Source organism: Oncorhynchus gorbuscha, linkage group LG09 (genome assembly GCF_021184085.1).
Source record: "Oncorhynchus gorbuscha isolate QuinsamMale2020 ecotype Even-year linkage group LG09, OgorEven_v1.0, whole genome shotgun sequence".
In the NCBI taxonomy this organism is placed as follows: Eukaryota; Metazoa; Chordata; class Actinopteri; order Salmoniformes; family Salmonidae; genus Oncorhynchus; species Oncorhynchus gorbuscha.
The window spans coordinates 34,660,453-34,682,822 of NC_060181.1; the positions used below are offsets into that span (position 1 = coordinate 34,660,453).

The following is a 22,370-nucleotide window of genomic DNA, read 5'->3' on the forward strand; positions in this document are numbered from 1 at the left end:
CCACCTACTACAACACCTGCAGTTCCTACAACTGTATCTCCAGCTACCACTACACCTGATGTACTTACTACAACATCCACAACTACAACTCCTGCTGCAACAACTGCTACTCTTACGACCACCACGACTGCAGCACCATCTTCAACAACTACAACTTTAGCTCATACGACAACCACTTCAACAGCACCTACTACAATATCTGCAGTTCCTACAATTGTAGCTCCAGCTACCACTACACCTGCTGTACTTACTACAACAGTCACAACTGCAGCTCCTGATACAACAACTGTAGCTTCTACGTCAACCACAGCATCTGCCTCTACGATAACCACTGCAACTCTAGCTAAAACAACGGCTGCTCCAACGACCACTACATCTCCAGAACCTGCTCTGACAGAACCTACTCCTACTAATGCTACGATTTCAGGACCTACCACGACTGCCAGTGCAGCTCTAACTAAAACAACTGCTGCTCCAACGACCACTACAACTCCTGAACCTATTATGACAACTGCTGAAGCTCTGACTACACCAACTGCTATTCTTACGACCACCACGACTGCAGCACCATCTTCAACAACTACAACTTTAGCTCCTACGACAACCACTTCAACAGCACCTACTACAACACCTGCAGTTCCTACAACTGTATCTCCAGCTTCCACTACACCTGATGTACTTACTACAACATTCATAACTACAACTCCTGATACAACAACTGTAGCTTCTACGACAAGCATAGCAGCTGACTCTACAATAACCACTGGTGCTATTACTACAAAACCTGCTGCTCCAATAACCACTACAACTCCCGAAACTAATACGACAGAACCTACTCCTACGACTGCTTCGACTGCAGAACCTATCACGACAGCCACTTTAGCTTCCACGACAAACTCTGCTGTTCTTACGACCGCAACGACTGCAGCACCTTCTACAACAACTACAACTTCAGATCCGACAACAACCACAACGAAAGCACCTACTACAACACCTGCAGTTCTTACAACTGTAACTTCAGCCACCACGACACCTGATATACTTACAATAACAATCACAACTGCAGCTCCTGCTACAACAACTGTAGCTTCTACGTCAACCACAGCATCTGCCTCTACGATAACCACTGCAAGTCTAGCTAAAACAACGGCTGCTTCAACGACCACTACATCTCCAGAACCTGCTCTGACAGAACCTACTCCTACTAATGCTACGATTGCAGAACCTACCACGACAGCCAGTGCAGCTCTAACTAAAACAACTGCTGCTCCAACGACCACTACAACTCCTGAAACTATTATGACAACTGCTGCAGCTCTGACTACACCAACTGATATTCTTACGACCACCACGACTGCAGCACCATCTTCAACAACTACAACTTTAGCTCCTACGACAACCACTTCAACAGCACCTACTACAATACCTTCAGTTCCTACAATTGTAGCTCCAGCTACCACTACACCTGCTGTACTTACTACAACAGTCACAACTGCAGCTCCTGATACAACAACTGTAGCTTCTACGTCAACCACAGCATCTGCCTCTACGATTACCACTGCAGCTCTAACTAAAACAACGGCTGCTCCTTCGACCACTACATCTCCAGAACCTGCTCTGACAGAACATACTCCTGCTAATTCTACGACTGCAGAACCTACCACGACATCCAGTGCAGCTCTAACTAAAACAACTGCTGCTCCAACGACCACTACAACTCCTGAACCTATTATGACAACTGCTGCAGCTCTGACTACACCAACTGCTATTCTTACGACCACCACGACCGCAGCACCATCTTCAACAACTACAACTTTAGCTCCTACGACAACCACTTCAACAGCACCTACTACAACACCTGCAGTTCCTACAACTGTATCTCCAGCTTCCACTAAACCTGATGTACTTACTACAACATTCATAACTACAACTCCTGATACAACAACTGTAGCTTCTACGACAAGCATAGCAGCTGACTCTACAATAACCACTGGTGCTATTACTACAAAACCTGCTGCTCCAATAACCACTACAACTCCCGAAACTAATACGACAGAACCTACTCCTACGACTGCTTCGACTGCAGAACCTATCACGACAGCCACTTTAGCTTCCACGACAAACTCTGCTGTTCATACGACCGCAACGACTGCAGCACCTTCTTCAACAACTACAACTTCAGATCCGACAACAACCACAACAAAAGCACCTACTACAACACCTGCAGTTCCCACAACTGTAACTTCAGCGACCACTACAACTGCTGTACTTACTACAACAATCACAACTGGAGCTCCTGCTACAACTGTAGCTTCTCTGTCAACCACAGCAGCTGCCCCTTTGACAACTACTGCAGCTCCTTTGACAACCACTGCAGCTCTTACGAAAACAACTGTAACTCATACGACAACAGCTGTTGGTCCTTTGACCACCACAACTGTAGAACCTATTTTAACATCTACATCTGAAGCTACAACAACAACCACAATTATATCAGCTAGTACAGCACCTGCCGTTCCTACAGCAAATGCCACTTCTACGACAACTGCAGGTCCTACGTCAACTGCAGCTCTTACGACAACTACTGTAGGTCCTACAACCAATACAACTGATGCTACTACAACAACTGCAACCACAGGTCCTACTACAATAAATATAGCTCCTACAACATCAACTGTAGCTCCTACGGCCTCTGTGATTGCAGAACCTACTACGACAACTCTACCTCCTACGACAACACCTGCAGCTGCTACCACAATAACTGTATCTCTTCCAAACACTACAACAGCAGTAATTATTACAAATCCCACAATTAAAGCTCTTACTACAATAAATGTTGCTCCCATGACAACCACAACAACAACCCCTACAACAACCAGTGCTGTTCTAACTACAACAACTGTGGGTTCAACAACCACTACATCTGCCGCATCTCCTACATCAACCACAACAGCAGCACCTACAACGACAACAGTAGCTTTTACAACAAATGAAGCTCCTACGTCAATAAATGTAGCTCCTATATCCACTACACCTGCAGTACATACTACTGTAGCTTCAATGCCCACTACAACAGCAGCACCTACAATGACAACTGAATCTCTTATGACCAATACAAATGCAGCACCAACTACGACAACTGCCATTCTTTCTACAACCACAACTACAACTTTTACAAGAACTTCCACTATCCCTACTACCACCAGCACAATAGAAACTCCTACTACCGTAACTATAATGGCAGCTCCTATAACCACCACAACTTTAGCTTCTTCTACGACAACCAAAACATCAGCTGCAATAATGACAACTACAAATACATCTCCAACAATCGCAACTCAACCTCTTAAAACCACCTCCATCAATGTTGCTTCTATTACAACAATTAATAGTGCAGGCCCTACAAGCACCACCACAACTGGTAGTTCTCATTCTACGACAACGACTCCAACTGCAGCACCTACAAGTACAACCGCAATTGTACTTCCTACCTCGACAACCAGAACTGCAACTTATAACTCAACTTCTATGGCTTCAGTGACATCAACAACTAGGTAAGCAAGATCATTTATTATAATTATTCCACAATTCAATTTACACTTTGTCAGTCAAGGACCCTAATGATGTTTTAATAAAAGCATCCAAAAGGTCAGCCTTTCATTTGAAAAACTCTTTGAGAACATCAATCAGTGAAAAGGAGCAATATAAATCCAATCCATTATTATTAATGTGTATGATGAAGGCATGACCACTAGATTTCTTACATTCTTCTTCTAATTATTTAAACATTTTCAAAACATGATAAACTACAACAATTTAAATGAGTATAAATTAGCATATAATAACCCACCAAAAATAATATTAACTCTTGAACCATTCAAGCTAGAGAGACCGAACCACCTTTCATATGTTCAGGCTATCATTTCCTATCCTATCCTTTCCATCAATCAATCTTTCCATCTATTTACGTTTTCCAATTATAACCAATCACTACTATTACTACTGCAGTGACTGCCACTATTATAACTTATTTTATAACCATGATTACTTTAAGACAAGCTAGCAAGTACACACATTTTCTTTAGGAAATGTAATTTTCTATGTATTATCATTTTCTCTTAGATTCGGCACAGTGGGGGTTTTTGTTAAACTGATATTCAAGGTCAAAACACCAGTCCCCACTGAGGATGATGTCCTTGGTGCCGTCAAGAAGCAATTGTCTCCTCAATTCACGACCACTCAAACCACCTTCCAGAATGCAACTTATATCAGTGAGTTCATCGAATTAGACTTCATGAAGACATTTATTTCCACTCTATAAAATAATTTCTTAATAAGTATACATTCAACTGCTCCTGCTATCTAAATACTTCTTGAATGTTTTTTAATGTTGTTGAAACTCCTAAATTGTAGCACTTCATTTGATCTGTTGCTATAGTGACCATTTTTTTGTGTGCTCACAGAACTTACAGATACTTCATTTGCCATCGACCTTGGTTTCAAAATAACCAATGTAACACAGGAGTCTCTAAGTAATAGACTCACACTCACCAATGAGACCGAAACCCAGATACAGGATTCAATTAACAGACTAGTAAGATACTGTACTTCTACACATAAGATACATCCATGGTCATGTTCAGGTCATGATAGTAATTGACAACTTGATGTTTTGTTCCCTTTTAGCTCCATAAGGTTCTCAGTGAACCAGTCGGCAAACAGTTTCAATTTCCCAACGCCAAATTCATGTAAGTACAACGTCATAGCCTTGAACCAACCCATCTTTCTCAACTGCACTCTTTAGAATTTCTGCAGATTTCATTTAGCTGCCGCTTGTACAGCTAAACAGGATGAAGAGAACATGTTTAACTCTCAGACAAAACCCAATTTTACTTTCACAGTGCTGATGGCACTGAAATCACGGCAAACGTGACGTATGTTTACAAAGAAGAAGATGTCAACCACCCTAGTGGTTTTCTACAGGAAGTCTTAAAAGTCTCAGGTATGCTGCTGTTGTAACCATATGGTTGTCGTTTCTACATTTTTTTATGACAGTGAGTTATCAAACACCATGTAACGTGTAAAATACTCAATCTCGAAAACACTTATTTATCTGTTATATGAGTTATTACAAGTTTATAATCCCTCTAAAATGTATTTTAATTTCTATTCTAGGTCTCCTGACCACCACTGTTGCCCCAAGAATAACTACCAGCACCACACCACTTCCCACCCTGTTGACTACAGTGACATCAACAACTAGGTAAGCAAGATAATTTATTATAATTATTCCACAATTCAATTAACACTTTGTCAATCAAGGAACCTTTGCAACAATGAACCATGTATATCCATGCTTGTGGCATTAACTACTGACGTTTTAATAAAAGCATCCAAAAGTCAGCCTTTCTTTTGAAAAACTCTTTGAGAACATCAATCAGTCAAAAGGTGCAATATAAATCCAATCCATTATTATTAATGTGCTTGATGAAGGCAAGACCACTAGATTTCTTAATTCTTCTTATTATTATTTAAACAATTTCAAAACATGATAAACTACAACAATTGAAATAAGTATAAATTAGCATATAATAACCCACCAAAAATAATATTAACTCTTGAACCGTTCAAGCTAGAGAGACCGAACCACCTTTCATATGTTCAGGTTATCATTTCCTATCCTATCCTTTCCATCAATCAATCTTTCCATCTACTTACGTTTTCCAATTATAACCAATCACTACTATTACTACTGCAGTGACTGCCACTATTATAACTTATTTTACAACCATGATTACTTTAAGACAAGCTAGCAAGTACACACATTTTCTTTAGGAAATTTAGTTTTCTATGTGTTATCATTTTCTCTTAGATTCGGCACAGTGGGGGTTTTTGTTAAACTGATATTCAAGGTCAAAACACCAGTCCCCACTGAGGATGATGTCCTTGGTGCCGTCAAGAAGCAATTGTCTCCTCAATTCACGACCACTCAAACCACCTTCCAGAATGCAACTTATATCAGTGAGTTCAACAAATTAGGCTTCATGAAGACATTTATTTCCACTCTATAAAATAATTTCTTAATAAGTATACATTCAACTGCTCCTGCTATCTAAATACTTCTTGAGTGTTTTTTAATATTGTTGAAACTCCTAAATTGTAGCAGTTCATTTGATCTGTTGCTATAGTGACCATTTTTTTGTGTGCTCACAGAACTTACAGATACTTCATTTGCCATCGACCTTGGTTTCAAAATAACCAATGTAACGCAGGAGTCTCTAAGTAATAGACTCACACTCACCAATGAGACCGAAACCCAGATACAGGATTCAATTAACAGACTAGTAAGATACTGTACTTCTACACATAAGATACATCCATGGTCATGTTCAGGTCATGATAGTAATTGACAACTTGATGTTTTGTTCCCTTTTAGCTCCATAAGGTTCTCAGTGAACCAGTCGGCAAACAGTTTCAATTTCCCAACGCCAAATTCATGTAAGTACAACGTCATAGCCTTGAACCAACCCATCTTTCTCAACTGCACTCTTTAGAATTTCTGCAGATTTCATTTAGCTGCCGCTTGTACAGCTAAACAGGATGAAGAGAACATGTTTAACTCTCAGACAAAACCCAATTTTACTTTCACAGTGCTGATGGCACTGAAATCACGGCAAACGTGACGTATGTTTACAAAGAAGAAGATGTCAACCACCCTAGTGGTTTTCTACAGGAATTCTTAAAAGTCTCAGGTATGCTGCTGTTGTAACCATATGGTTGTCGTTTCTACATTTTTTTATGACAGTGAGTTATCAAACACCATGTAATGTGTAAAATACTCAATCTCGAAAACACTTATTTATCTGTTATATGAGTTATTACAAGTTTATAATCCCTCTAAAATGTATTTTAATTTCTATTCTAGGTCTCCTGACCACCACTGTTGCCCCAAGAATAACTACCAGCACCACACCACTTCCCACCCTGTTGACTACAGTGACATCAACAACTAGGTAAGCAAGATAATTTATTATAATTATTCCACAATTCAATTAACACTTTGTCAATCAAGGAACCTTTGCAACAATGAACCATGTATATCCATGCTTGTGGCATTAACTACTGACGTTTTAATAAAAGCATCCAAAAAGTCAGCCTTTCTTTTGAAAAACTCTTTGAGAACATCAATCAGTCAAAAGGTGCAATATAAATCCAATCCATTATTATTAATGTGCTTGATGAAGGCAAGACCACTAGATTTCTTAATTCTTCTTATTATTATTTAAACAATTTCAAAACATGATAAACTACAACAATTGAAATAAGTATAAATTAGCATATAATAACCCACCAAAAATAATATTAACTCTTGAACCGTTCAAGCTAGAGAGACCGAACCACCTTTCATATGTTCAGGTTATCATTTCCTATCCTATCCTTTCCATCAATCAATCTTTCCATCTACTTACGTTTTCCAATTATAACCAATCACTACTATTACTACTGCAGTGACTGCCACTATTATAACTTATTTTACAACCATGATTACTTTAAGACAAGCTAGCAAGTACACACATTTTCTTTAGGAAATTTAGTTTTCTATGTGTTATCATTTTCTCTTAGATTCGGCACAGTGGGGGTTTTTGTTAAACTGATATTCAAGGTCAAAACACCAGTCCCCACTGAGGATGATGTCCTTGGTGCCGTCAAGAAGCAATTGTCTCCTCAATTCACGACCACTCAAACCACCTTCCAGAATGCAACTTATATCAGTGAGTTCAACAAATTAGGCTTCATGAAGACATTTATTTCCACTCTATAAAATAATTTCTTAATAAGTATACATTCAACTGCTCCTGCTATCTAAATACTTCTTGAGTGTTTTTTAATATTGTTGAAACTCCTAAATTGTAGCAGTTCATTTGATCTGTTGCTATAGTGACCATTTTTTTGTGTGCTCACAGAACTTACAGATACTTCATTTGCCATCGACCTTGGTTTCAAAATAACCAATGTAACGCAGGAGTCTCTAAGTAATAGACTCACACTCACCAATGAGACCAAAATCCAGATACAGGATTCAATTAACAGACTAGTAAGATACTGTACTTCTACACATAAGATACATCCATGGTCATGTTCAGGTCATGATAGTAATTGACAACTTGATGTTTTGTTCCCTTTTAGCTCCATAAGGTTCTCAGTGAACCAGTCGGCAAACAGTTTCAATTTCCCAACGCCAAATTCATGTAAGTACAACGTCATAGCCTTGAACCAACCCATCTTTCTCAACTGCACTCTTTAGAATTTCTGCAGATTTCATTTAGCTGCTGCTTGTACAGCTAAACAGGATGAAGAGAACATGTTTAACTCTCAGACAAAACCCAATTTTACTTTCACAGTGCTGATGGCACTGAAATCACGGCAAACGTGACGTATGTTTACAAAGAAGAAGATGTCAACCACCCTAGTGGTTTTCTACAGGAATTCTTAAAAGTCTCAGGTATGCTGCTGTTGTAACCATATGGTTGTCGTTTCTACATTTTTTTATGACAGTGAGTTATCAAACACCATGTAACGTGTAAAATACTCAATCTCGAAAACACTTATTTATCTGTTATATGAGTTATTACAAGTTTATAATCCCTCTAAAATGTATTTTAATTTCTATTCTAGGTCTCCTGACCACCACTGTTGCCCCAAGAATAACTACCAGCACCACACCACTTCCCACCCTGTTGACTACAGTGACATCAACAACTAGGTAAGCAAGATAATTTATTATAATTATTCCACAATTCAATTAACACTTTGTCAATCAAGGAACCTTTGCAACAATGAACCATGTATATCCATGCTTGTGGCATTAACTACTGACGTTTTAATAAAAGCATCCAAAAAGTCAGCCTTTCTTTTGAAAAACTCTTTGAGAACATCAATCAGTCAAAAGGTGCAATATAAATCCAATCCATTATTATTAATGTGCTTGATGAAGGCAAGACCACTAGATTTCTTAATTCTTCTTATTATTATTTAAACAATTTCAAAACATGATAAACTACAACAATTGAAATAAGTATAAATTAGCATATAATAACCCACCAAAAATAATATTAACTCTTGAACCGTTCAAGCTAGAGAGACCGAACCACCTTTCATATGTTCAGGTTATCATTTCCTTTCCTATCCTTTCCATCAATCAATCTTTCCATCTACTTACGTTTTCCAATTATAACCAATCACTACTATTACTACTGCAGTGACTGCCACTATTATAACTTATTTTACAACCATGATTACTTTAAGACAAGCTAGCAAGTACACACATTTTCTTTAGGAAATTTAGTTTTCTATGTGTTATCATTTTCTCTTAGATTCGGCACAGTGGGGGTTTTTGTTAAACTGATATTCAAGGTCAAAACACCAGTCCCCACTGAGGATGATGTCCTTGGTGCCGTCAAGAAGCAATTGTCTCCTCAATTCACGACCACTCAAACCACCTTCCAGAATGCAACTTATATCAGTGAGTTCAACAAATTAGGCTTCATGAAGACATTTATTTCCACTCTATAAAATAATTTCTTAATAAGTATACATTCAACTGCTCCTGCTATCTAAATACTTCTTGAGTGTTTTTTAATATTGTTGAAACTCCTAAATTGTAGCAGTTCATTTGATCTGTTGCTATAGTGACCATTTTTTTGTGTGCTCACAGAACTTACAGATACTTCATTTGCCATCGACCTTGGTTTCAAAATAACCAATGTAACGCAGGAGTCTCTAAGTAATAGACTCACACTCACCAATGAGACCAAAACCCAGATACAGGATTCAATTAACAGACTAGTAAGATACTGTACTTCTACACATAAGATACATCCATGGTCATGTTCAGGTCATGATAGTAATTGACAACTTGATGTTTTGTTCCCTTTTAGCTCCATAAGGTTCTCAGTGAACCAGTCGGCAAACAGTTTCAATTTCCCAACGCCAAATTCATGTAAGTACAACGTCATAGCCTTGAACCAACCCATCTTTCTCAACTGCACTCTTTAGAATTTCTGCAGATTTCATTTAGCTGCTGCTTGTACAGCTAAACAGGATGAAGAGAACATGTTTAACTCTCAGACAAAACCCAATTTTACTTTCACAGTGCTGATGGCACTGAAATCACGGCAAACGTGACGTATGTTTACAAAGAAGAAGATGTCAACCACCCTAGTGGTTTTCTACAGGAATTCTTAAAAGTCTCAGGTATGCTGCTGTTGTAACCATATGGTTGTCGTTTCTACATTTTTTTATGACAGTGAGTTATCAAACACCATGTAACGTGTAAAATACTCAATCTCGAAAACACTTATTTATCTGTTATATGAGTTATTACAAGTTTATAATCCCTCTAAAATGTATTTTAATTTCTATTCTAGGTCTCCTGACCACCACTGTTGCCCCAAGAATAACTACCAGCACCACACCACTTCCCACCCTGTTGACTACAGTGACATCAACAACTAGGTAAGCAAGATAATTTATTATAATTATTCCACAATTCAATTAACACTTTGTCAATCAAGGAACCTTTGCAACAATGAACCATGTATATCCATGCTTGTGGCATTAACTACTGACGTTTTAATAAAAGCATCCAAAAAGTCAGCCTTTCTTTTGAAAAACTCTTTGAGAACATCAATCAGTCAAAAGGTGCAATATAAATCCAATCCATTATTATTAATGTGCTTGATGAAGGCAAGACCACTAGATTTCTTAATTCTTCTTATTATTATTTAAACAATTTCAAAACATGATAAACTACAACAATTGAAATAAGTATAAATTAGCATATAATAACACACCAAAAATAATATTAACTCTTGAACCGTTCAAGCTAGAGAGACCGAACCACCTTTCATATGTTCAGGTTATCATTTCCTATCCTATCCTTTCCATCAATCAATCTTTCCATCTACTTACGTTTTCCAATTATAACCAATCACTACTATTACTACTGCAGTGACTGCCACTATTATAACTTATTTTACAACCATGATTACTTTAAGACAAGCTAGCAAGTACACACATTTTCTTTAGGAAATTTAGTTTTCTATGTGTTATCATTTTCTCTTAGATTCGGCACAGTGGGGGTTTTTGTTAAACTGATATTCAAGGTCAAAACACCAGTCCCCACTGAGGATGATGTCCTTGGTGCCGTCAAGAAGCAATTGTCTCCTCAATTCACGACCACTCAAACCACCTTCCAGAATGCAACTTATATCAGTGAGTTCAACAAATTAGGCTTCATGAAGACATTTATTTCCACTCTATAAAATAATTTCTTAATAAGTATACATTCAACTGCTCCTGCTATCTAAATACTTCTTGAGTGTTTTTTAATATTGTTGAAACTCCTAAATTGTAGCAGTTCATTTGATCTGTTGCTATAGTGACCATTTTTTTGTGTGCTCACAGAACTTACAGATACTTCATTTGCCATCGACCTTGGTTTCAAAATAACCAATGTAACGCAGGAGTCTCTAAGTAATAGACTCACACTCACCAATGAGACCAAAATCCAGATACAGGATTCAATTAACAGACTAGTAAGATACTGTACTTCTACACATAAGATACATCCATGGTCATGTTCAGGTCATGATAGTAATTGACAACTTGATGTTTTGTTCCCTTTTAGCTCCATAAGGTTCTCAGTGAACCAGTCGGCAAACAGTTTCAATTTCCCAACGCCAAATTCATGTAAGTACAACGTCATAGCCTTGAACCAACCCATCTTTCTCAACTGCACTCTTTAGAATTTCTGCAGATTTCATTTAGCTGCTGCTTGTACAGCTAAACAGGATGAAGAGAACATGTTTAACTCTCAGACAAAACCCAATTTTACTTTCACAGTGCTGATGGCACTGAAATCACGGCAAACGTGACGTATGTTTACAAAGAAGAAGATGTCAACCACCCTAGTGGTTTTCTACAGGAATTCTTAAAAGTCTCAGGTATGCTGCTGTTGTAACCATATGGTTGTCGTTTCTACATTTTTTTATGACAGTGAGTTATCAAACACCATGTAACGTGTAAAATACTCAATCTCGAAAACACTTATTTATCTGTTATATGAGTTATTACAAGTTTATAATCCCTCTAAAATGTATTTTAATTTCTATTCTAGGTCTCCTGACCACCACTGTTGCCCCAAGAATAACTACCAGCACCACACCACTTCCCACCCTGTTGACTACAGTGACATCAACAACTAGGTAAGCAAGATAATTTATTATAATTATTCCACAATTCAATTAACACTTTGTCAATCAAGGAACCTTTGCAACAATGAACCATGTATATCCATGCTTGTGGCATTAACTACTGACGTTTTAATAAAAGCATCCAAAAAGTCAGCCTTTCTTTTGAAAAACTCTTTGAGAACATCAATCAGTCAAAAGGTGCAATATAAATCCAATCCATTATTATTAATGTGCTTGATGAAGGCAAGACCACTAGATTTCTTAATTCTTCTTATTATTATTTAAACAATTTCAAAACATGATAAACTACAACAATTGAAATAAGTATAAATTAGCATATAATAACCCACCAAAAATAATATTAACTCTTGAACCGTTCAAGCTAGAGAGACCGAACCACCTTTCATATGTTCAGGTTATCATTTCCTATCCTATCCTTTCCATCAATCAATCTTTCCATCTACTTACGTTTTCCAATTATAACCAATCACTACTATTACTACTGCAGTGACTGCCACTATTATAACTTATTTTACAACCATGATTACTTTAAGACAAGCTAGCAAGTACACACATTTTCTTTAGGAAATTTAGTTTTCTATGTGTTATCATTTTCTCTTAGATTCGGCACAGTGGGGGTTTTTGTTAAACTGATATTCAAGGTCAAAACACCAGTCCCCACTGAGGATGATGTCCTTGGTGCCGTCAAGAAGCAATTGTCTCCTCAATTCACGACCACTCAAACCACCTTCCAGAATGCAACTTATATCAGTGAGTTCAACAAATTAGGCTTCATGAAGACATTTATTTCCACTCTATAAAATAATTTCTTAATAAGTATACATTCAACTGCTCCTGCTATCTAAATACTTCTTGAGTGTTTTTTAATATTGTTGAAACTCCTAAATTGTAGCAGTTCATTTGATCTGTTGCTATAGTGACCATTTTTTTGTGTGCTCACAGAACTTACAGATACTTCATTTGCCATCGACCTTGGTTTCAAAATAACCAATGTAACGCAGGAGTCTCTAAGTAATAGACTCACACTCACCAGTGAGACCGAAACCCAGATACAGGATTCAATTAACAGACTAGTAAGATACTGTACTTCTACACATAAGATACATCCATGGTCATGTTCAGGTCATGATAGTAATTGACAACTTGATGTTTTGTTCCCTTTTAGCTCCATAAGGTTCTCAGTGAACCAGTCGGCAAACAGTTTCAATTTCCCAACGCCAAATTCATGTAAGTACAACGTCATAGCCTTGAACCAACCCATCTTTCTCAACTGCACTCTTTAGAATTTCTGCAGATTTCATTTAGCTGCCGCTTGTACAGCTAAACAGGATGAAGAGAACATGTTTAACTCTCAGACAAAACCCAATTTTACTTTCACAGTGCTGATGGCACTGAAATCACGGCAAACGTGACGTATGTTTACAAAGAAGAAGATGTCAACCACCCTAGTGGTTTTCTACAGGAATTCTTAAAAGTCTCAGGTATGCTGCTGTTGTAACCATATGGTTGTCGTTTCTACATTTTTTTATGACAGTGAGTTATCAAACACCATGTAACGTGTAAAATACTCAATCTCGAAAACACTTATTTATCTGTTATATGAGTTATTACAAGTTTATAATCCCTCTAAAATGTATTTTAATTTCTATTCTAGGTCTCCTGACCACCACTGTTGCCCCAAGAATAACTACCAGCACCACACCACTTCCCACCCTGTTGACTACAGTGACATCAACAACTAGGTAAGCAAGATAATTTATTATAATTATTCCACAATTCAATTAACACTTTGTCAATCAAGGAACCTTTGCAACAATGAACCATGTATATCCATGCTTGTGGCATTAACTACTGACGTTTTAATAAAAGCATCCAAAAAGTCAGCCTTTCTTTTGAAAAACTCTTTGAGAACATCAATCAGTCAAAAGGTGCAATATAAATCCAATCCATTATTATTAATGTGCTTGATGAAGGCAAGACCACTAGATTTCTTAATTCTTCTTATTATTATTTGATTTATTTAGCCCGCTCTAGCACTTAAACTATTTAACCTATAAACAATGAGCTAACTTTCATCTATCCAGACATCCATTACTTAAATTGCTTGAGATTATATTTTAGATAGCATTTATTGTTTTTGTACCACATCAAAAAACAAATAAAGTAATGGCTCACAGCACAACACCTCTCCTCTATGACATACTTGTGTGTATGTACTAACATGTATGTGTAACTGACATATGCACACACACACACACACACACACACAGGCAGACAGGCACACACGTACTACATGTTAATGTTTTTAATGTATGTAAATTGTAAAGTATTTTGTCTGAAATATATTTTCCTGTATATGTCGGAACCCATTAAGACTAGCTGTCGCAATTGTCGTCGGCTAATGTGGATCCTATTAAATCAAATCAAATAATATTTCTAATCAGCTCCCAAAGCAGTTCAATGGTAATAAAAGGTATGAAGACTTAGATGGAGAAAATTTGGCCACGCTTCTTCTCCTAAACCGTTTAAGCTATCAACACCAAACCAACATTTATATGTTCAGATTGGGCCATCTTAGATTGCTTGTCAAAAGCTTCAAATTCTCTAAAACTTTTATAGACTGTAATAATTCAATTTGCATAAATTCGCATTACACTTCATGGAGTCAATGCCAAACCTGAGAACTCAGTAGTAAATATTTAAAACACTGCTGCACCTTAACCATTTCAGCTGCAAACATTTAAAACAGCTTTAACATGTTCAAAACTGTATAAACTATGACAATTTAAAAGAGTATAAATTAGCATATAATAACCCACAAAAAATAATATTAACTCTTGAACCGTTCAAGCTAGAGAGACCGAACCAAATTCAAATGTTCAGGCTATCCTTTCCTATCCTATCCATCAATCAATCTTTCCATCAACCTACTTTTTCCAATTATAACTTGTCACTTCCATTACTTCTAGAGTGACTTCCTCTACTATAACTTATTTTTACAAACATCAATTACTTTTAGACTAGGTTGCAAGCAAACACATTTTCTTTAGGAAATGTAATTTTCCATGTATTATTATTTTCTCTTAGATTCGGCACAGTGGTGGTTTTTGTTAAACTGATATTTAAGCTCAAAACACCAGTCCCCACTGAGGATGATGTCCTTGGTGCCGTCAAGAAGCAATTGACTCGTCAATTCAGGACCACTCAAACCACCTTCCAGAATGCAACTTATATCAGTGAGTTCAACAAATTAGGCTTCATGAAGGCATTTATTTCCACTCTATAAAATAATTTCTTAATAAGTAAACAGTCAACTGCTCCTGCTATCTAAATACTTCTTGAACGTTTTTTAATGTTGCTGAAACGCTTAAATTGTAGCAGTTTATTTGATCTGTTGCTATAGTGACCATTTTTTGTGTGCTCACAGAACTTACAGATACTTCATTTTCCATCAACCTTGGTTTCAAAATAACCAATGTAACCCTGGAGTCTCTAAGTCATAGACTCACATTCACCAACGAGACCTACATCAAGATACAGGATTCAATTAACAGTCTAGTAAGATAATGTACAGAAGATACATCCATGGTCATGTTCAGGTCATGATAGTAATTGACAACTTGATGTTTTTCCCCTTTTAGCTCCATAAGGTTCTCAGTGAACCAGACGGCAAACAGTTTCAATTTCCCAACGCCAACTTCATGTAAGTACAACGTCATAACCTGAAATCAACCCATCTTTCTCAACTGCACTCTTTAGAATTTCTGCAGATTTCATTTAGTTGCTGCTTGTACAGCTAAACAGGATGAAGGGAACATGTTTAACTCTCACACAAAACCCATTTTTATGTCCACAGTGTTGATGGCACTGAAATCACGGCAAACGTGACGTATGTATACAAAGAGGAAGATGTCAACCACCCTAGTGGTTTTCTACAGGAAGTCTTAAAAGTCTCAGGTATGCTGCTTTTGTTATCATACGGTTGTCATTTCTATGTTTATTTATGACAGTGAGTTATCAAACACCATGTAACGTGTATAATACTCAATCTCGAAAACACTTATATATCAATGTTATATGACATATTACAAGTTTATAATCCCTCTAAAATGTATTTCCATTTCTATTCTAGGTCTCCTCACCACCACTGTTGCCCCAACAACAACTACCAGCACCACACCACTTCCTACCCTTTTACTGACCACTCCTTTCAATACCACAAGTGTTGGAGGGTTTCCTGGCTGGGCTTTGGCCATTATCATTCCTTGTGGCATCGCTATTATTCTGGTACCCCTGTGGATCCTGCTATGTGTACGTATAGGCTTGTGTTCACATGTGTACTCTGAAAATAGTTTACAAAGTATTTCATCCAATAAGCTGTTTAAATTCTGCAATAATATGTTGCATGTGAATCATGCTTCCCCATCTTTCTTTTGCAGTGTATGCTATGTGGCTGCTGTACAGCTGTAAGGAGACGCTGGCACAGACGCAGATCTTACAATGTACAGTACACCACCAGAAACGGACTCTTCTGAGGTGACAACACTAACATCAGTAGGCAACTGTCATCACAAGAACAGTCAATTATCTATCTATATCTGCTAATCAGGAGGTTTCATTGGGTACTTGCATCTATTTTTTTAACACAAAAAGAAAATTCATAATGGGCTTAATAATCCACAGGTGTTTTGTGCATTGTACAATTTTTTATGTTATACATCTGGTTGTTAATCAAAGTTACAGCTGAGCTGAACAGCATATATGTTTATGTATTTCTTAGCTATGTAATTTATGTGGTTTCAAGCTGTGCTGTCCACTGACTAAAACAGTTTTCAGTTATTTATTGAATGAATAATAAGGTAGATTAAAATATTAATTTGAGTTTTGTTATTTCCTCTCTTGATTAACTATTAACTAACTTATTTTCAACTGCAATACAGTACTTGTTTCTTCAACACACAGTTTGACAAATGTAATAAAGACTTTGCAAATCAGTATTAAGAAAACATTTTATGAATTGGTTTGACTCATGAGGGTGATTACAGACAGCACATCTAAACATCAAAGGAAGTCAAGATTGTCCGACCTGGCATCTTACACTCAGAAATATCTAACACAATTTAATATCTACAGTACTCATTCAAGGGTTTTTCTTTCTTTTTACTATTTTCTACATTGTAGAATAATAGTGAAGATATCAAAACTGTGAAATAACACATGGAATCATGTATTTAACCAAAAAAGTGTTCAACAACTTAACAAATATTTTAGATTCTTCAAAGTAGCCACCCTATGCCTTGATGGCAGCTTTGCACATGGTTGGCATTCTCTCAACCAGCTTCACAAGGAATGGTTTTCCAACATTCTTGAAGTAGTTCCCACATATGCTGAGCTGCTTTTCCTTCAATTTGCAGTCCAACTCATCCTAACCATCTCTATTGGGTTGAGGTCAGGTGATTGTAGAGGTTAGGTCATCTGATTTAGCACTCCATAACTCTTCTTCTTGGTCAAATAGCCCTTACACAACCTGGAGGAATGTCGGGTCATAGTCTTAGAGTGATTATCTTAATTTACTGAGGTTAGCTAGCCAGCTATTTGTCGTCCTTAACGTAGGAGACACTGCTAGCTAGCCAACAGCTAGCCAACGTCTACTGAATAGAACTTCCGCACTCAACAACCCGGTCGCATTCCGCTTCGCTCCACAGGTAGTATCACATTTTTCATTTCATTTCATTACAGCACAACGGTTTGATTTGTTTGATCGTAGCTAGCTACATAGCTAGCTACATAGCCGTCTGTGTATCAAAGATAATTGTTGTCGTTCTTTTAACGCAACGTAACGTAATCAACACTGCTAGCTAGCCAGCTAGCCCCCGAATAGCAGCACTGTAGAAACTATTACACTCAACGGAACAACTTGATTAGTGTAGTGTCAACAACGCAGCCACTGCCAGCTAGCCTACAAAGTCAACAACGCAGCCACTGCCAGCTAGCCTACTTCAGCAGTACTGTATCATTTTAATCATTTTAGTCAATAAGATTCTTGCTACGTAAGCTTAACTTTCTGAACATTTGAGACGTGTAGTCCACTTGTCATTCCAATCTCCTTGCATTAGCGTAGCCTCTTCTGTAGCCTGTCAACTATGTGTCTGTCTATCCCTGTTCTCTCCTCTCTGCACAGACCATACAAACGCTCCACACCGCGTGGCCGCTGCCACCCTAATCTGGTGATCCCAGCGCGCACGACCCACGTGGAGTTCCAGGTCTCCGGTAGCCTCTGGAACTGCCGATCTGCAGCCAACAAGGCAGAGTTCATCTCAGCCTATGCCTCCCTCCAGTCCCTCGACTTCTTGGCACTGACAGAAACATGGATCACCACAGATAACACTGCTACTCCTACTGCTCTCTCTTCGTCCGCCCACGTGTTCTCGCACACCCCGAGAGCTTCTGGTCAGCGGGGTGGTGGCATCGGGATCCTTATCTCTCCCAAGTGGTCATTCTCTCTTTCTCCCCTTACCCATCTGTCTATCGCCTCCTTTGAATTTCATGCTGTCACAGTTACCAGCCCTTTCAAGCTTAACATCCTTATCATTTATCGCCCTCCAGGTCCCCTCGGAGAGTTCATCAATGAGCTTGATGCCTTGATAAGCTCCTTTCCTGAAGTAAAAATCTAAGAAAGAAATTGAGAAACCTGTCCAACCAAAAACATAGAGACCCGAAAAACCTGAGTCTACGCCTTCACTATGGTGAATCACTAAAACAATACAGAAAAACATACGACATTATAAAATTAATGTACACAAACAACAAGTGTGCGGTTAAAATAGGTAAAAACACACACATTTCTTCACACAGGTTCGTGGGGTGAGACAGGGATGCAGCTTAAGCCCCACCCTCTTCAACATATATATCAACGAATTGGCGCGGGCACTAGAAAAGTCTGCAGCACCCGGCCTCACCCTACTAGAATCCGAAGTCAAATGTCTAATGTTTGCTGATGATCTGGTGCTTCTGTCACCAACCAAGGAGGGCCTACAGCCGCACCTAGATCTTCTGCACAGATTCTGTCAGACCTGGGCCCTGACAGTAAATCTCAGTAAGACCAAAATAATGGTGTTCCAAAAAAGGTTCAGCCACCAGGACCACAAATACAAATTCCATCTAGCACACAAAAAACTATACATTCCTTGGCCTAAACATCAGCGCCACAGGTAACTTCCACGAAGCTGTGAACGATCTGAGAGACAAGGCAAGAAGGGCATTCTATGCCATCAAAAGGAACATAAATTTCAACATACCAATTAGGTTCTGGCTTAGAATACTCGAATCAGTCATAGAGCCCATTGCCCTATATGGTTGTGAGGTCTGGGGTCTGCTCACCAACCAAGACTTCACAAAATGGGACAAACACCAAATTGAGACTCTGCATGCAGAATTCTGCAAAAATATCCTCCGTATACAACATAGAACACCAAATAATGCATGCAGAGTAGACAGGCCGATACCCACTAATTATCAAAATCCAGAAAAGAGCCGTTAAATTCTACAACCACCTAAAAGGAAGCGATTCCCAAACCTTCCACAACAAAGCCATCACCTACAGAGAGATGAACCTGGAGAAGAGTCCCCTAAGCAAGCTGGTCCTGGGGCTCTGTTCACAAACACAAACACACCCCACAGAGCCCCAGGACAGCAGCACAATTAGACCCAACCAAATCATGAGAAAACAAAAAGAGAACTACTTGACACATTGGAAAGAATGAACAAAAAAAACAGAGCAAACTAGAATGCTATTTGGCTCTAAACAGAGAGTACACAATGGCAGAATACCTGCCCACTGTGACTGACCCAAACTTAAGGAATGCTTTGACTATGTATAGACTCAGTGAGCATAGCCTTGCTATTGAGAAAGGCCGCCGTAGTGAGACATGGCTCTCAAGAGAAGACAGGCTATGTGCTCACTGCCCACAAAATGAGGTGGAAACTGAGCTGCACTTCCTAACCTCCTGCCCAATGTATGACCATATTAGAGAGACATATTTCCCTCAGATTACACAGATCCACAAAGAATTCGAAAACAAATCACATTTTGATAAACTCCCATATCTACTGGGTAAAATTCCACAGTGTGCAATCACAGCAGCAAGATGTGTAACCTGTTGCCACAAGAAAAGGGCAACCAGTGAAGAACAAACACCATTGTAAATACAACCCATATTTATGCTTATGTCACGTTCTGACCTTTATTTCCTTTGTTTTGTCATTATTTAGTATAGTCACGGCGTGTGTTGGGGTGGGCAGTCTATGTTTGTTTTTCTATGATTTGGGTATTTCTATGTTTCGGCCTAGTATGGTTCTCAATCAGAGGAAGGTGTCATTAGTTGTCTCTTATTGAGAATCATACTTAGGTAGCCTGGGTTTCAGAGAGCTGTTACATTCTGACTATTTCTGGTCTAGTGATTGATGACAAACGAGCTCCCTACCCAGACTTATATAATTACAACGAGGAGATTCTCCTGATTAAAATGTTGCCTGTGTAACAGTTTTGCTTCAATCCCTCTCCTCGCCCCTACCTGGGCTTGAACCAGGGAGCCTCTGCACGCATAGACAACAGCCACCCTCAAAGCATCGTTAACCATCGCTCCACAAAAACCATGGCCCTTGCAAAGTAAGGGGAACAACTATTTTAAGATCTCAGAGTGAGTGACGTCACCGATTGAAACTCTATTAGTGCGCACCCTGCTAACTAGCTGGCCATTTCACACCGTTTACACCCGACCTGAAAAAAAACGAAATATAAACAGTAAGATATTTGAAATAGACCGGCATGCCTCTCTATAGGAAAATGTGAGCTAGCTGCCCAGCTAGCTGCCCAGGCTTACAAAATTAGAAAGAGGAGATTCTCATGATTAAAATGGCATCTGACTTGAAAAAAATCCAAATATACACATTGCGAGATATTTGGCGAAATAGACAGACATGCCTATATTTCTCCATGGCAAACAATGGGAAGACCGCAGAGTTCCAAAATTATTTTTGTTGTTTTCATTGCCAATAATGGCGAAGCATGCATTGTGAGTGTCACGATTGTCATGGGAAGTAGACCAAAGCGCAGCGTGGTGAGCGTACATTTATTTTTATTTAAGATAAATGTCGCCAAAGAAAACAATAAACAATACAAAACGACAGTGAAGCTTAACAGTGCTATAGTGCCCCTAACAAAGATAACTTCCCACAAATAACAAAGGGAAAAAAGGCTGTTTAAGTATGATTCCCAATCAGAGACAGCGATAGACAGCTGTTCCTGATCCCTGATTGAGAACCAAAACATAGAACTAAAGAACATAGAATACAGAACATAGAATTTCCACCCAAATCATACCCTGACCAAACCAAAATAGAGACATAAAAAGCTCTCTAAGGTCAGGGCGTGACAGTGACGTTGAACAATAAGCTGGGAATTGTCACGACTTCCGCCAAAGTCGGTCCCTCTCCTTGTTCGGGCGGCGTTCAGCGGTCGACGTCACTGGCCTTCTAGCCATCGCCGGTCCACTTTTAATTTTCCATTTGTTTTGTCTTTGTTTTACACACCTGGTTTCAATCCCCCAATTACTAGTTCATTATTCAACCCTCTGTTCCCCCCTGGTTGTGTTTGTTTGTATGTAATACGATCCGTTATTGTGGGCTAGGTTATTGCATTGTATTATTGATTCCTGGAGTACATTATGTTTTTTACTCATATCTGCTGTCCTGCTTCTGACTCCTCTTCACCAGCTACACACAGGCTTATTACATGAATAGAACATTCTGAAGGCGAGATGGTGCCACAGTGCACAATTAAACTAATAGGAGCTGGCAGGGTGAAAAATGCAGATGTTGATTCAGTTATGGATCCATCACAAATTACTATGGGAATAAATATCACTGATTTACAGAAATATTGGAACAAAGTTGTCTAAAGAAGGCAAGACAATTTATAACCCTCCCATCCTGTAGCCTACTCCTGACAATCACGTTGTACAGCTCCATATTTTCCATTCCATCCTAACGGAAACCCTTAGGATTTCGTTTTTCGTTTTTCTCTGAATGGAAACA

At 38.4% G+C, this 22,370-nt stretch overlaps 1 protein-coding gene across 1 annotated transcript; it reads left to right on the plus strand.

The window, feature by feature from the left end:
• The first annotated feature begins 19 nt into the window (after positions 1 to 19).
• On the plus strand, positions 20 to 17,270 carry LOC124044366 (mucin-2-like). The gene is made up of 37 exons (XM_046364019.1): positions 20 to 3,554; positions 4,123 to 4,271; positions 4,464 to 4,594; positions 4,687 to 4,748; positions 4,902 to 5,002; positions 5,176 to 5,263; positions 5,873 to 6,021; positions 6,214 to 6,344; positions 6,437 to 6,498; positions 6,652 to 6,752; positions 6,926 to 7,013; positions 7,624 to 7,772; positions 7,965 to 8,095; positions 8,188 to 8,249; positions 8,403 to 8,503; positions 8,677 to 8,764; positions 9,375 to 9,523; positions 9,716 to 9,846; positions 9,939 to 10,000; positions 10,154 to 10,254; positions 10,428 to 10,515; positions 11,126 to 11,274; positions 11,467 to 11,597; positions 11,690 to 11,751; positions 11,905 to 12,005; positions 12,179 to 12,266; positions 12,877 to 13,025; positions 13,218 to 13,348; positions 13,441 to 13,502; positions 13,656 to 13,756; positions 13,930 to 14,017; positions 15,363 to 15,511; positions 15,703 to 15,833; positions 15,917 to 15,978; positions 16,132 to 16,232; positions 16,408 to 16,586; positions 16,715 to 17,270. The coding sequence occupies exons 1-37, from the start codon at positions 505 to 507 to the stop codon at positions 16,808 to 16,810; spliced, it is 6,954 nt and encodes a 2,317-aa protein (XP_046219975.1). The 5' UTR covers positions 20 to 504; the 3' UTR covers positions 16,811 to 17,270.
• The last annotated feature ends 5,100 nt before the right edge of the window (positions 17,271 to 22,370 follow it).

What these genes read in the sequence shown, in the direction of transcription:
- LOC124044366 (XM_046364019.1), top strand. Translation starts at nt 505, where the DNA reads ATGACAACTGCTGAAGCTCTGACTACACCAACTGCTATTCTTACGACC. An exon ending in CCAGAATGCAACTTATATCA is followed by an intron (nt 15,512 to 15,702) that starts GTGAGTTCAACA and finishes GTGTGCTCACAG; the next exon opens with AACTTACAGATACTTCATTT. An exon ending in GGAAGTCTTAAAAGTCTCAG is followed by an intron (nt 16,233 to 16,407) that starts GTATGCTGCTTT and finishes TTTCTATTCTAG; the next exon opens with GTCTCCTCACCACCACTGTT.